The sequence below is a fragment of the Cricetulus griseus genome, chromosome 3 (genome assembly GCF_003668045.3).
Source record: "Cricetulus griseus strain 17A/GY chromosome 3, alternate assembly CriGri-PICRH-1.0, whole genome shotgun sequence".
NCBI classification, from domain to species: domain Eukaryota; kingdom Metazoa; phylum Chordata; class Mammalia; order Rodentia; family Cricetidae; genus Cricetulus; species Cricetulus griseus.
In genome coordinates, this window is record NC_048596.1 from 226964132 (window position 1) to 226979461 (window position 15330).

Below are 15330 nucleotides of genomic sequence, written 5' to 3' on the forward strand. Positions count from 1 at the left end.
AGAAGCCCTATCTCAAAAAACAAACAACAACAACAAACAAACAAAAAACCCAAACACTTTTAGTGATGCACAAAAGAAAAAAAATAATACTCATTCTTCCTCTTACTGAATTAGCAGGCATTTCACTTCTTCTCATTGAAGTCATTATTATTGTCAGTATAAAAACAGAACCACCTTAAATTCTACATGCCTCATAGTCTCAGTCTCAGACAGTCTGGTGCTCCTCCCCCTTGACCCCCCTTATCTTGCAAAAGAGTTCAGATACCTTTCCCCCATCTCTGTATTATATCTGTAACTACATCAGTAAAGAATGGTCTCCTGTTTGCCAGGTGTGGTGGTGCATGCCTTTAATCGCAGCACTGGAGACAGAGGCAGGCAGATCTAAGTTTGGTCTGGTCTACAGAGAGAGTTCCATAACAGAGAAACCCTGTTTCAAAAGACAAAACAGAAGAACGGTCTCCTTTATTCTCAGAAGATATATTACACCAACTCCAGTGGATGCCAGAACTTTGAACAGTACCAAACTACATAAATGACAGTTTTTGCCTATATATAGCTTAACTATGTTAAATTTTAATTTATACATAGGCACGGTGAGATATTATAACCAATGGCAAAATAGAAAAATCACAATATACTCTTAAAATGTGATTTAAGGTTTATGAAATGCTTGTTTTTATAATATTCTATTCATGACTAGGATAGCTAAAAAGTTGTTACATGGTTCAATGAGTAGTTTATTGAGACAAGATCTAGCTATAGTATTCACTGACACAGAGCTTTTTATGTAGTACAGGTTAGCCCCAAACTCACAGTGAACCTCCTGTCTCAGCCTTCTGTGTGTTGGGAGTACAGGAGTAAACCATGGTGCCTGGCTCAGGGGAACTTTGAAAGGGCAGGTAAGACAGGGCTGTGGCTTCAAGTTCTACCTACTCGACAGGTCACTGGCAGACAATTTTCTTACAATACCCTTTCCCAGGAGACAAATTGATTATATTCATATTCCTCATAAGTGCTAATGTTCTAACTGATTGGAGCACCCTGATTGTATTTGTAGTGACCATAAGGTAGGGCCAAAACAGTATGGACACAATTGTCTAGTAAATGAATGGATAGTCTTCAACCCTACAATCTAAAACTGTCAGTCACCAAATGAAAATGGGGAATAATGAACCTGACAATCATCTTCTCATAAAAGGGGGGTCTAAGGGAGGAAGGAAAAGAAAACTGACTAGGAAAAAAAGATGGGTAATTAAGAAAAAGGTTCTCAGCCGGGCAATGGTGGTGCATGCCTTTAGTCCCAGCACTCAGGAGGTGGATCTCTAAGAATTCGAGGCCAGCCTGGTCAACAGAGCAAGTTCCAGGACCGGAACTTCCTACAGAGGAAACCCTGCCTCAAAAAAACAAAAATGAAAGAGAAAGAGGAAGAAAAAGAAAAAGGTTCACACTGGGTGTGATGGCCCACACCTTCAATACCGGCACTTCCCACAGAAACAGGTGGGAAGGAAGGAAGGAAGGAAGGAAGGAAGGAAGGAAGGAAGGAAGGAAGGAAGGAAGGAAGGAAGGAAGGAAGGGAAGAAGGGAAGAAGGAAGGAAGGCAGGTAGGCAGGCAGGCAGGCGGGCAGGCAGGCACACCGATCCCTTGGCAACTTTGGAATCCATGAACTACATGGCACGAAAGGTAACTATGTATTCAGGGGGTATTTTGAAAACCCAAAAGGTACACAACATCTTCCTTTAGTCCAGGAACTAGGTAACAAAATATAATCTAATATAATAGTAACAATATACTCAAGGACAATGGAGGAGGGGCTTGAAGGCAAAGAAGAAAGGGATAGAAAACCATTCTGCCACGGCAAATTTTCAAGGTGCCAATGAATGAATACCACTTTGGCCTTCCCTACTCAGAGAAGGAAGCACTCTAAAAAAAGTGTATTTTAGGAACTCATTCAGTAATTAGCTACTACTTGTAAACTATCCATTCATTAACTAGACAACTGTTTCTTAAGTTTCTATATTATTCTGGCCACACCCTATGGTAATACAAATACAACCAGGGTGATCCAATCAGTTAGGTACTTTAGCAGACTATGAATATAGCCTATTTGTCTCCTGGGACAGAGTGCACACACACACACACACACACACACACACACACACACACACACATACACACACACACAATTACAGAGCAAGATGATAAGCAGCATAAGAGAAAAATGCACAGGATTATGATAGCTGATAACACAAATTCCCCAGAGCAAGTGATAAGTAAATCTCAAAATGTAAGTGATACTGCTGGTAGACCACCAGAAGAACATTCAGTAAAACAATGTGTGAATGGGAGTAGATAGCTTCAAATGCGTTGGAAAAGGCAAGTACCACAGCATGGTTGCAGATTAGTATGTTAGGGTGGCAAGAAGATAAGAAAAAAAATGCTAGCTCACAAAGGGAACTGTGTGCTGCTAAGATTTTTAGATGGTAGCAAATGGAAAATAATCAAGATACTTTTTAAAAGATGATTGACAAGATGAGGTTTATATCATGGACAGGATCTGATTTGTGTTGGGGCTTGGATATTTTGATAAAAATGTCATTTGGAGTCTTACAAACACAATAAATCTATAGGGTTTTTTTTTTTGGGGGGGGGGTTCGAGACAGGGTTTCTCTGTGTAGCTCTGGAGCCTATCCTGGTACTCCTTTGGAGACCAGGCTGGCCTCGAACAGAGATCCGGCTGCCTCTGCCTCCCGAGTGCTGGAATTAAAGGCGTGCGACACTAACACCTGGCCAAATCTATAGGTTTTAATTTTAAAGGTAGGAAACCACTTTAGCAGAATAAAGTGCTCTATAAAACAGATTTAGTTCTACAACTTACTACCTTAAAAGTCTTATAGTGGGAGGCTGGAGAAATGGCTCAGTGGTTAAGAGCACTGGCTGCTCTTTCAGAGGTCCTGAGTTCAATTCCCAGCAACCACAAGGTGGCTCACAGCCATCTATAATGAGATCTGGTACCCTCCTTCAGGCCTACAGGTATACATGCAGACAGAACACTATACATTAAAAAAAAAAATGTCTTATGAGGGCACATGCCTTTAATCCCAGCACCTGAGAGCCAAAGGCAGGCAGATCTCTGTAAGTTCGAAACCAGCCTCGTTTACAGAGCTAGTTCCAGGACAGCCAGGGCTACACAGTGAAAACCTGTCTCGAAACCCCCACCCCTACAAATCATATCATTTAATTTAAATGAATGGTATAACCCCCAACACAACACACACACACACACACACACACACACACACACACACACACACACACACGGCTTCACACATCAATAAAATGTTTTATAGCTTCTATTGAAACGTTCCAAATTATTAAATATCCCCTGCTAAAGATACTATTGGACATTCACTTAAACGTCAATATATACTGTAGCCCTGATTACCCGGGAAACCTTGCAAATCACCTATAATCCCTCCCATCACACTTGCATCAACACTGACATAAAGGCATAAAGGAGGGGACTCGGTGCGTAACTGAGATGCCTGTCAAAGTTATTCAGCGAAATCGACAAAGCTGGCCTTGAACAGTAGTAGCAAATGGAGATGCTGTCTGTGAAACGAACAGATACAAGGGGAAAAAAAAAAAAAAAAAAAAAAAAAAAAAGAGGCAACGACCCTGACTGAGCAGAGCTGTCAACGAGTCTGTCTGTAGTTAGGAGCTCAGGGATGGCCAGCCTTGTAAGAAACGGCCGGTAGACGGAGCGCCTGTGACAACTAGTTGTAGTAGTTTGCGGGCAAAGGAGGCAAAAGACCAAGGTGAGCGAGGTGGAGAGCATTCTGGGGTAGCTCTGGCTGCAGCAGACCCGAGACAATGAGAGAGAGCGAAGCATCATTCCAGGACCAGGAGAGGTGAGAGGGTGTGGAGCTGCAAGCCGGGACCCTGCTTCCCCGCTGGTGGCGGGAAGTTAGCGGATGAGGAAGAGGCACCTAAGGGATGACTGGAGTTCGCAGGGGACTGTGGAAGCCCAGGATCATCCGAGTCTGAGAGGATCGCCCATCTCGAAGCGGGATTCGGAACGCCACCCCTGGAGGGGACGCCCAAAGGGGGCCGGGGGGAGGGGGGCTGAGGTGTCACTCGTGACCGGCTTGGGGACAGCCCTCCCGCAACCCAGCCCCAGTACTCACAGAGTTCAGAGTACCGATGGCAGCCTCGGCCCAGCTGCTGCAGATAGCGCTGCAGGACGTCGGTGAGGAGGTGGCAGGCACTGAGCTGCACCGAGTCCCAGCCCAGCGCCTGGCAGATCTGCGCCACCGAGACCCTCAACAACGACCTGGAGTAACTCTCGCACATCCCGCTGCGTGGACGCCACCGCAGCCCTTTGCTGCCACTGCTCTCCAGCCCCGCCGCCTCGCCTCAGCAGAGCCCCCGATTCATTCTCTGGGGGCCCCGCGGCGGGGAAATCGTCCCCCCTCCGGCCCCCGGCGACCACCTCAAAGCCTCAGCAGCACGGAGCGCGCCAGCCTGAGAGCCGCCATTTTGGACTCGCTCCGCCTCCCGCTGGACTGCCGCCGGGGCGAGGCAGCACAAGAAGAATGCCGAGAGTGAGGAGGCGCAGGCTCCGCCCCGTGGGAGCGCAGCGATAGTCTCGAGATCGACTCTACGGCCTGGAAACCGGCCGGAAGCCGAGCGCCTGGGCGCAGGTGGAGAATGCGCCTCCCTGACAACAGGTGTCAGGGTCTTTCTCTCCCGGCTGACAGAAAAGTAAGAGGTGGACGTCGGTGTATTCAGGGGCAAACCAGGGAGGCCATGGGGGACATCGGAATGTTAAAGGATTAACATTAAAAATGTTGATAGAGATTTAAATGTGAAACGAAGGAACTGGGGGTGTAAGCTACTTCCCAGAACGCGGATTCGATTCAGTCTAACTTTGCCAAAATAAAATAAATAAAACGTAAAATAATATCCGAAATGAAGTGGAATAAAAGGCAATGGTCACTTGCCACTGTGAAGACTGAATGAAATCCAAGGAGGCTGAAAACCCAGGAGGCTGAGGCAGAGGAATCGTAAGTCAGGCCAACCTGAGCCACGGAGAAAGACTTCGTCTCCAAAAAGCAAACTAAGCTAATAAATTCAATTTGTTCGTTGTATTATTCAGTGCTCTTCGTGATAGAGCTGGAATTAGGGGGAGGGAAGGCCTCCGTGCTCACTTAAGAGGAACCGGCTCGCCCCCAAAGTAGTGAGCAAAATAAAATACTATTTTGGTGTCGTTTTCTATTCTTTTAAAATAGCTAAATTCTGGTTTGCACCTCACTAACCACAGTAGTCTATTCAGGGTGTGGAGTACACAGTATCCTACAGCGTTTGAACATTCATTTAAATCCTTGAGATTGGTTTTGCCTGAGAATGGTTGACTTGCCTTCCTCAGAACTTTCTCCCAGCCCTAGCTTAATTTTGCCTGATGTATGCTCGATACCCAAAAATAAGATGTTTTGATAAAATAGCTTGATTTTAAATAGTTGGATTTTTTTCCCTTTGAGTCTCAATTTTGTTATGCTAACAGGACTGTCATTAAACTCTTGGGCTGAAGTGATCCTTCCATTCAGCCTCCATGGTAGCTGGAACTTCAGGTGTCGTGGACCCTGATTACTGGGGAGGCAGTGTAAGTTTCAGTTTGCAAGCCAAATTAATCTAAAGGACTAGTTAGCTTACCCAAATCTAGTTTGGCTATATTCAACCTGTGAGTACCCAGGTTGTCATGGCTCCTTCACTTCATTTCTTAGCTGTGCCCGCTGTACCTAACGTTGCATATTAGGTCTATAACTTTATGTGGTTCCTCCATTGAGTTGTTTCTGGGTAACTGTGGTGGCTATTCTTAGTTGTCAACTCAACTACATCTGGAATGATGTAAAACCCAAATAGCCGGGCACACCTGTGAGAGATTTTTTTCTTTTTAATTATTATTTTTTTTTTTAGTTTTTACATTCCAATCCCAGTTTCCCCTCCCTCCTTTCCTCTTGCCCTCTCCTCCTTCCCCCATCCCACATCCTATCCACACTGCAGAGAAGAAAAGGCCTCTCTAGATGTCAACTAAGTCTGTCCTGTGACCTCATTGAGGCAGGACCAAGGTGCCCTACCTCCCCCATGTCTGGGTGAGCAAGGTATTGCTCTCCATAGAGAGATACCACAAAGTCAGTTTATGCATTATAGTTAGATCTTGGTCCCATTACCAGTGGCCTCATATACTGCCTAAGCCACACCATTGTCACCTGTATTCAGGGCCCCTACTTCAGTCCTATGCTGGTTCCCCAATTGACAGTGTGAAGTCAGTGACTCGCTAGATTTTTTTTTTCTTAATTAAATTATTTGAAGTGGGAAGACCCATTTCTAATCTGGATCTTTGAGGTGGAAGATCCACCTTTAACCTGGGCCACACCTTCTGCTGGCAGGCTATATGTGGGAAAAGGCAGTTTGCTCTCTCTTTGCCTGCTTGCCCTCACTCTAGCTAGTACGTCCATTCCTTCATGGCAGTAGAGCCTCTTTGGGATTCTGGCCTATACTGAAGACAAGCTAAGACATCCAGCCTCGTGGACTGAACAACTACTGGATACTTAGACCTTCTGCTGGCAGACAGTCATTCTTGAAGTCTTGAAAGCCCAATTAAGTCTGAAAATGTGGTGCTTTTGACAAATAGCAATCTGTAGGGAAGCAACAACATACTAGGTTCATTGGTACTTCTGTACCCAAGAGTATCAGGAAGCTTTTTGATGCAAAATCTCTAGGACACGTTTCACTCCTAGTCTTACATGAACAGTTTTTACTTTTTTGGTTTTTCAAGACAGAGTTTCTCTGTAGACCAGCTGGCCTAAACTCAGAGATCCATCTGCTTTTGCCTCCCAAGTGCTGGGACTAGAGACGTGAGCCACCACACTTAGCTCATTTTTATAACCATTTGATAATATTGAAGACTTCCTTAATTTGCAACTCCTACCTTGGATTTTACCCCCATTACTTCATTTGCCTGTGTGTGGTGGAAAAATTTCAAAACTACAGAAGAACTGAAATAAAAAATAACTACATTTAGATTTACCAATTATTAACATTTTGACACATTTACTATATATTAATATATTTTTAATTTACTTATACTCACCTTTTCCAAGAACAGTTTGAAAATAAGCTTCAAACCTCATGACATGACACTTAACTCTGAGAAACTTAAGCATTGATCTTCCCAAACCAGCATATTTCCCTCTATAACCATATGTATGACCATATGTCCACAACTTTGGTTTCCCAGGAAGCCAAGTGTGGGATGGAGCAAACTCTACAGCAGGTTTATCTAGGAGCACTCCTGGAACACCAAATGTGGGAGGGAAGAAGTGGGAGCCAGGCAGATGCTCTATCAAAGAAGCCTCGGCCAATTTCAGAGTGCTTGCTGAAACCATTGGACCTTTAAATTGCCAGATTCATAGGTCACTTTGTGCAGACTTCCAGGAAAGGGTGTGTGATCTTAGGCCAATGTGCTGTTTATAGCTGAGTCAGTTCCAAGGAAGGCTGAAGTCCTTCAGGCCTGAGGAGCTCTGGGTAGTACATTATAGCATTCAGTATAGTCCCATCATTTCCCTCTGGTCTCCCTCTTGGTGTAAGATTGATGAACAGCTTTTCCATAGGTGGTGGGGCATCTCTTCCCTTGAGAACCCCATTAAAAAGGAAGACTGGGAGATGTCACTGTTCTTCCTGCTGCAGATAGCCACACCTCTGCTTTCAGTGGCTTGCTTAGACCTTGTGTGTAAGGGTTCTGAGTCTTTGGTTTCCATGTCCTTTCTAGAATGCAGCTTCTGACCTTATCAATTTACCATTAAAATTGAACAAAAGCACCCAAACAGACCACTAGTAAGGCAAATAGTATCAGTTGTCCACTGTAATAACAGCTCAGACTTCTATAATCAGGGTCAGCTTCTTGGATGGTGACTTCTCTCTGCTGCTATCTCTTGGCTGAAGTAACCAAGTAGTGCCTATTGCCTCTATTCTAACAGGACTTTTACTGTGTCCCCTGGTGACAGTTCCCCATTTTTGGAAACTAGACCCATAATCCTAGAGAACTCTAGGTTGCAGAGACTGGAACAATTACCTAAGTCACTGGGAGTGATGGCAAGTGTGGAAACTTCAGCCTCAATCCCATTATCTAGCTGTTGAGAACCCAGCTCCAAAGAAAAGCTATTGAGCCAAAGTATGTACAGCATCATCAGAGGTTGTGCCCCATCTTCACAAAGTATTCTCTATAAGCTTGTTGCTTTAGCAGAGCCTACAAAAGGGCAACATCAGTCTTCTCCCAGCACCGTAGCAGCTTCTGAGTGGAATAGGGCATTAACAGTGGATTTCACAGCTGGTTCCTTTCCCAAACACTCTCTGGTCATGGTGGATTGCTGAAGCACGACCTGGCTCACCAATTGTGGTTTGGATCCCACCCCACCAATAGGGTTATATATTTGAGTAATTGCTCCCCAGTTGGTGGAACTGTTCTGGAAGGATTAGGAGGTGTGGGTTTGTTGGAGAAGGTATATCACTGGGGATGGGCTTTAAAATGTCAAATGTCAAATGTCCATGCTATTCCCAGTCAGCATTGTCTCTGCCTCAAGCTTGTGGATCTCTTAGCTATTGTTCCAGTGTTCTGTCTGCCCACCTGCTGCCATACTCCCAGCCATGATGGTCATGGACTCTAACCATCTGGAATTGTGAATTCCCCAAGTTAAATGCTTTCTTTTATAAATTGCTATGGACATAGTATTTTTTTCTTTTTCTTTCTTTCTTTCTTTCTTTTCGTTTTTTTTTTTTTTTTCCCGATACAGGGTTTCTCTGTGGCTTTGGAGCCTATCCTGGAACTAGCTCTTGTAGACTAGGCTGGTCTCGAACTCACAGAGATCCACCTGCCTCTGCCTCCCAAGTGCTGGGCCCGGCTAGACATAGTACTTTTTTCATGGCAACAGAAAAGTAATTAAGACACCAGTGAATCAGGAACCGTGAGCAGGAATGTCCACTTCAAAACCCTATGTATCCATTTCTTAACAACACAATGGCTGCTCTTTCTAGGATTGAAAGGTCAGATGTAGTCACCTTGGTCTCTTTGGAAAGTTACAAAGGTTTTTGGTTTTGTTTGTTAGTTTGTTTTTGTATTTTTGTTTTTCAAAACAGGGTTTCTCTGTGTAGCCTTGGCTATCCTGGAACTCACTCTGCAGACCAGGCTGGCCTCATACTCGCAGAGATGGGCCTGCTTCTGCCTCCCAAGTGCTAGGATTAAAGTCATGTGCCACCACGGCCACCTGTTATCACGCTTCTAAGACACAGTTCTGCAGTCTGGAGTCTAAATCAACAGACACTGTCTTATAGTTCTTCAGGCTAACATGTTTGGTTGTCCCTGAGACTTTTCTCCCTGGGTTACAGACTGCTGCCTCCTCTTGGTGACATCTTATGACCTTTGTCTCTGTATGGACATCCCTTATTTCTCTTCCATTTTTTTTTCTTTTTGGTTTTTCAAGACAGGGTTTCTCTGTGTAGCTTTGGAGCCTATCCTGGCACTCGCTCTAGAGACCAAACTGGTCTCAAACTCACAGAGATCTGCCTGCCTTTGCCTCCCAAGTGCTGCTCTTCCATTTTTTAAAAGGACAGCTACTTCCAAAAACAAAAACAAAAACAAAAAGTCAGGCAGTGGTGGCGTACACCACTCTGAAGGCAGAGGCAGGCGGATCTCTGTGAGTTTGAGACCAGCCTGGTCAAGAACTAGGTCCAGGACAGCCTCCAAAGCCACAGAGAAACCCTGCCTCAAACCCCACCCCCCCCCAAAAATAAGGACAGTGAACCAGAACCCCAACCTTATAACAGTTTAATATTACCAGTTTATTTTATCCATTGAATGTGTGTGTGTGTGTGTGTGTGTGTGTGTGTGTGTGTGTGTGTGTACAAATGTACATGCGTATACCTGCTTCATTATCTATTTAGAGATTAGAGAACACCTTTTGAGGATTAGTTCTTACATTTGGGTTTCAGGGATCCAACTCAAGTCTTCAGGTTTGGCTTTGAAAGACCCGAGAAGAGGTACTTTCGTAAAAGGAGACCCGCACCCAGGCACCCAGGAATCAGCGAAACCACGAACTTTGGATGCAAAAAGCAAGAGGCTTTATTGGTGGCGCGTGTACCCGGGGACTTAGCTTCTGTTAGGCCAAGCCCTGAGCCCCGGAAGGGGGGTCCTTTTATAGGGGAAAAAGGCACAGTAGTAGTCAGGCGAAACGGCCTTTATCTTCTGCCGCGTCCAGATGGCTAACCTTGGGACGGAGCGATCCGGAGGGGGCCGGCCTTGCGCGGAGGCGGGGAAGTGGGAGCCGGCAGCTGTGGGGATCAAGGGTCGGGGAGTGCAGGGGAGGATGCATTCCCCATGCGCTCTGCGAGCTGCCGACCGGAGGAGGAGGCAAACTTAAAAGAAAAAGCTAAGGGCGGGGGGTCTTTCATTCCCCCATTTCTCTTGTAACTGAATGGAATCTTTCATTCAGAGGTCTCTGGATATTTTGGGTCTATTAGAATGTAGGGACCAAATATAAGGATTAAAAATAGGGACCAGGGGTCCCTATGCCAGCTGCTATGCCCCCCATTGTTACTCCTTCTAATAATAGGGCCATGGTTAAGGATATTGGCTCCCTCTGATGTCGGGATGATTTCTTTAGTACGCTATAAACATATTCAGGTTGGTGATAGTTTTTACTTTGAGTCTAATTTTAAAGATGCCCCCCCCCCATCTGGTCCCGACAGGTACTAGCGAAGGCCCCAAGCATTTCCCTTCTGCCATTCTGTTGCTTTCTTACTCTCATCCGTAAAGGAAATAAGGAGAGGCATAGAGGTGGTACCGGTGGAGCCCTTTTGCCATCCTCTGGTTACCTGAATCTTGTCCCATGAGGATGAAGGCTTCCAGTGAGCATCCCCTGTCGTTTCGCATCCCCATGCAAGGGAGTTCCTTTTGACTTAGCATTTTAACCAGGGAAAATGGACGGCGAAATTCTTTTCCAAACTGCTTCCTGCTGACTTTGGGACGAAGTTAGGGACCCCAGAAGGTTGAAATGCTAGTCAAAAGCAAAAAGGAATTTAGGCAATGGGGAATCCATCAGGGGCTTCTGGTTAGCAGACACTGTTGCAGAGATAGGGGGTGTCCACATCAGCAGACTGGTTCATATCCATAGCAAGTCCAGGGCTCGCAGTCTACTTAGAACAGCCTGTAGTCAGCAACTGGTACTCAGATGTCTTTCAGAAGCAGAAACCTGTTTAAGACATATTTAAACTGGAAACAGAGGTTAAAACTTATTTACTGAAGCCCACAGTGTAGAAAAAGCAGATATCTGGATATCTGTTCAAACAGCAAGAACAGCAAAAACTATAGATTTGGGCTATAAGCATGTACATTTTTCTTCTGTCCAGAGAGCCAGGTATGGATTGGACAGAGGTGCCTTTGGCCTAATGAAAAGCCCTTTAAGTTTGTACTTAGATGACAACCAAAATAAACTTAAAAATTTTGAGCTCATGCCTGAACAGTATATAGTCACTATTTTATCAGTTAACATACTGACTAGTCTATAGTGGATCTAACTGACTGATGCTGTCAAGCTGACAACCGGTAATATTTCAGAGATCTGAGAAGGGTATATTTTATCCAAATCTACTAAAAAGTGACAGAAGCCAGTTAGAAGCAAGTCCATATACAGTTAGCCAAACCCAAGTTTCTCCATTACCGTTGGAGGCAGCTGTCTCAAAGAACAGCAATCTTCGCCAGGCCTATACTGTGAGAGTTTTTTTTTTTTTTTCCTCTCTGTGGAAGAGGGACATGGAAAAGACTGACCTTGTTTTGTCTAGGCAAAGGGGTACAATCAATTTTCCAGTGTCCAGCAGCTTGGTCCACAGTCTCGGCCAGGTTCTGGCAGGCGGCAGGTTTCACATCTGAGCATCTCGCTCACTGGTCCAGGTGCGGGAACTGAGGTGCCTCGTAATCTTTTTTTTTTGGAGACTTTGGGTCACTGTCAGGATCTGGCAGTCTGTCTGACATTATAAACTTTAAAGATAACAATTTAAATGCCATATTCTGAAGATCTCTGAAGCATTAGAGGTCTGTTTGTCTGTTTTAATTACTTGCCTTAAGCACACATTAAGTATACAGGTGGCTAGGTAAGGTCTTATTTCTGTAAATAATTTTTAGTCTGACTGTAACTGGTTTTAACTTAGTAAGATGTTTGAAACAGCACAGCTGAACTTAAAACTGCATAGAGCTACCTTATATTCCTTAAACAGTAGCTTAACTTCTTTCTTAGGCAGGGTTTTTCTGTGACTTTGGAGCCTGTCCTGGAATTCGATCTGCCGGACCAGGCAGGCCTTGAACTCATAAAGATCCATCTGCCTCTTACTCCCGAGTGGTGGGATTAAAGGCGTGTGTCACCAATGTTCTAAACTTAAGGCGTGTGCTACCTACATCCTGAGCTTAAAGGTGTGTGTTACCAACATCCTAAACTTATTTCTAAAATATAAACTGTAATATCTTATAATAGATCAGCATCTTTCATAAAACAAAAACTTTACATTGTCAGGCTTTGCTCAAAAATAATTCTAAATTGAAGCTCTTTAAGTACAAACATTAATAAAAACAAACATTAAAAAAACTGTTTTTTTTAAAAAGAAATTTAAATTCCCTTAAGGTCTTTCTGTAATATATAGAAGCATTAACATTTTAAATCTTAACTGAAAAACTTGTTTCTAAGATGGTATCTCTAATTTCCATGCGGTCATCTTTAGTCAAGATGGCGGTTTAAGTATTCTTTTTTTAATTTTAGCAAAATGGCGACCAGTCAAGTCATGTGACCATTTTGCCATGTGCTGGCTACCGGGAAACAGAACATTTTAAAACAAGTATATATAATTTACTTGAGAAATAAACAGGACTTTTTAAAACAGAATTAGCTTAACATGGTTAAAATTTTAGCTTATATTATTATTTTTTAAAAATTTATTATTTGTAGACATGAGAAACCATAGCATAGTTTATATTTTTCTCTGACTTATAACAACCTTTTTTTTTCAATTTTTAACAACTTTCCTCTGTCCTTTTACGACTTGCTTTAACCCTCTATAATTTTCTGTCTCTGCTATGACTTGCTTTAACCCTCTATAACCTTTTAGTTCATTTCTCTGACTCTCTTAGACACTTTTAGACAAGTTTTCTTTTTTTTTTTCTTTCCCTCTTTATTATTTAAGTTTCTTATATTTTTTTGTCTTCTCAGTCAACATAAAAATTTTATTAAAGTCTTTTTACAGTTCTTAATAACTTTAAGGCCATTTAGATGTCCTGGCGGGGACTCCTCAGTCAATTCTCCCGGGGGGAGTACCTCAGGTGTCTTCTCTTTTACCTGAAATATAGTTTGGGGGTTAAAGGTACCATCCCGCTGCCGGCCCATGTCAAAGGCTGGCCATTCTGAGGAACAAAGAGTAATCCATTTGCGTTTATGCACATCAATTACAAAATAAAGACCAAACAACACAGAACAGGCTTTCGCAGCGCGGTTTCGACAGAGAGTCTGAAAGTAAGATTCCAGAAAACAAATGAGCCCACTGAGGCTCCAAACGCTAAGGCATCTACCCTAGCCAGAAAACAAATGAGCCCACTGAGGCTCCAAACGCTACCAGGACGTCTCCTGGAGCCGCGGCCGGGAGTTCCTCCTCGGAGCCGCCAAATACAATTGTACGCAGCTGGGTACTACAAACGCAGGCGCAGTTCATAAGACGGATTCAGACAGACAGACAAGATGAGACAAGACAAAAGACAAGACAGCGGATCCGCACAACGCTTACCTCCCAGACTTGGGTCGGTGGTCCCTGGGCAGGTCTCGATCCCAGACCGAGCCCCCAAATGAAAGACCCGAGAAGAGGTACTTTCGTAGAAGGAGACCCGCACCCAGGCACCCAGGAATCAGCGAAACCACGAACTTTGGATGCAAAAAGCAAGAGGCTTTACTGGTGGCGCGCGTACCCGGGGACTTAGCTTCTGTTAGGCCAAGCCCCGAGCCCCGGAAGGGGGGTCCTTTTATAGGGGAAAAAGGCACAGTAGTAGTCAGGCGAAACGGCCTTTATCTTCTGCCGCGTCCAGATGGCTAACCTTGGGACGGAGCGATCCGGCGGGGGCCGGCCTTGCGCGGAGGCGGGGAAGTGGGAGCCGGCAGCTGTGGGGATCAAGGGTCGGGGAGTGCAGGGGAGGATGCATTCCCCATGCGCTCTGCGAGCTGCCGACCGGAGGAGGAGGCAAACTTAAAAGAAAAAGCTAAGGGCAGGGGTCTTTCAGCTTTAAGTATCCTTACCAACTATGCTAGCTTGCTTGCTGAAAATTCTTTCTTTAATGGCCTCATCTCAGCCAGGTGTGCAGACCTTTAATCTCATCACTGGGGAAGCATAGGCAGGTGGATCTCTTGTGAGTTTGAAGACAGTGAGTCTGTCTCAAAGCAAACAAACAAACAAAACAACCAAAAACCTAACCCAAAAGACCTTATCTCCAAATCCAGTCACATTCTGAGGTATACTTGAGGGTGGGGTTTCACAATCGTATTAGAAGGAGAAACAGCTAGCTCAGTTCATCACAGAAAATCAGCTTTGGTTTCTCTTGCAAGACAGATCCCTAGAGATTTATAATGCTCTTGTTCCTAAGGAAGAAGCTTTAACAGCCAGTGACATCATGGTACAGTCTCATTCCACTTGTGACTTGATCTGCCTCTTAAGCCGTTCCATCTATGGAAGGAGCTTGGCTTTTTCTCTTCCCCATTATCAGGACTAAATTGAATTTCTCAGCCCTTGGGAGGCAGAGGCAGGCAGATCTCTGTGAGTTCGAGGCCAGCCTGGTCTCCAGAGCGAGTGCCAGGATAGACTACAAAGCTACACAGAGAAACGCCATCTCAAAAAACCAAAAAAAAAAAAAAAAAAATTGAATTTCTCCCTTTTTTGAGTTTCACAATGTAGCCCTACTATGTAGGCTGGCATTGAACTCAAAACTCAGATACCCTTCTGCCTCTGCCTCCACAGTGCTGGAACTAACCAAGCTTGGCTGAATTATATGCTTTAAAGTATATAATTCAGTGAAGCTGCTATTTTCCAATAGGAACTTTAGAAACAGGAACTCTCTTCTCTTTCTCCTCTATGTGTGTGGTACTGGGATTGAACCTATGATGTTCTACTTATTGGCACCTAGCTGCAAACCCAGCCCATTAGCACATGATGTTAAGTGCAATAGACCTTAAATGTCTAGACAAATGTCTGTA

At 44.3% G+C, this 15330-nt stretch overlaps 1 protein-coding gene across 2 annotated transcripts in view; it reads right to left on the reverse strand.

Annotated features, from left to right (window-relative positions):
- The window catches only part of Taf3 (TATA-box binding protein associated factor 3), a 150951-nt gene extending 146391 nt beyond the window's left edge, over positions 1-4560 (reverse strand). The window contains exon 1 of one of the 2 annotated variants that reach the window (XM_027405141.2): positions 4186-4559. In XM_027405141.2, coding sequence (XP_027260942.1) covers positions 4186-4351 — 166 coding nt within the window. In that variant the 5' untranslated portion in view covers positions 4352-4559. Of the gene's footprint in view, positions 1-4185 lie in introns of both variants that reach the window. The other variant, XM_027405142.2, reaches the window with a different exon arrangement.
- Between the last annotated feature and the right edge of the window lie 10770 nt (positions 4561-15330).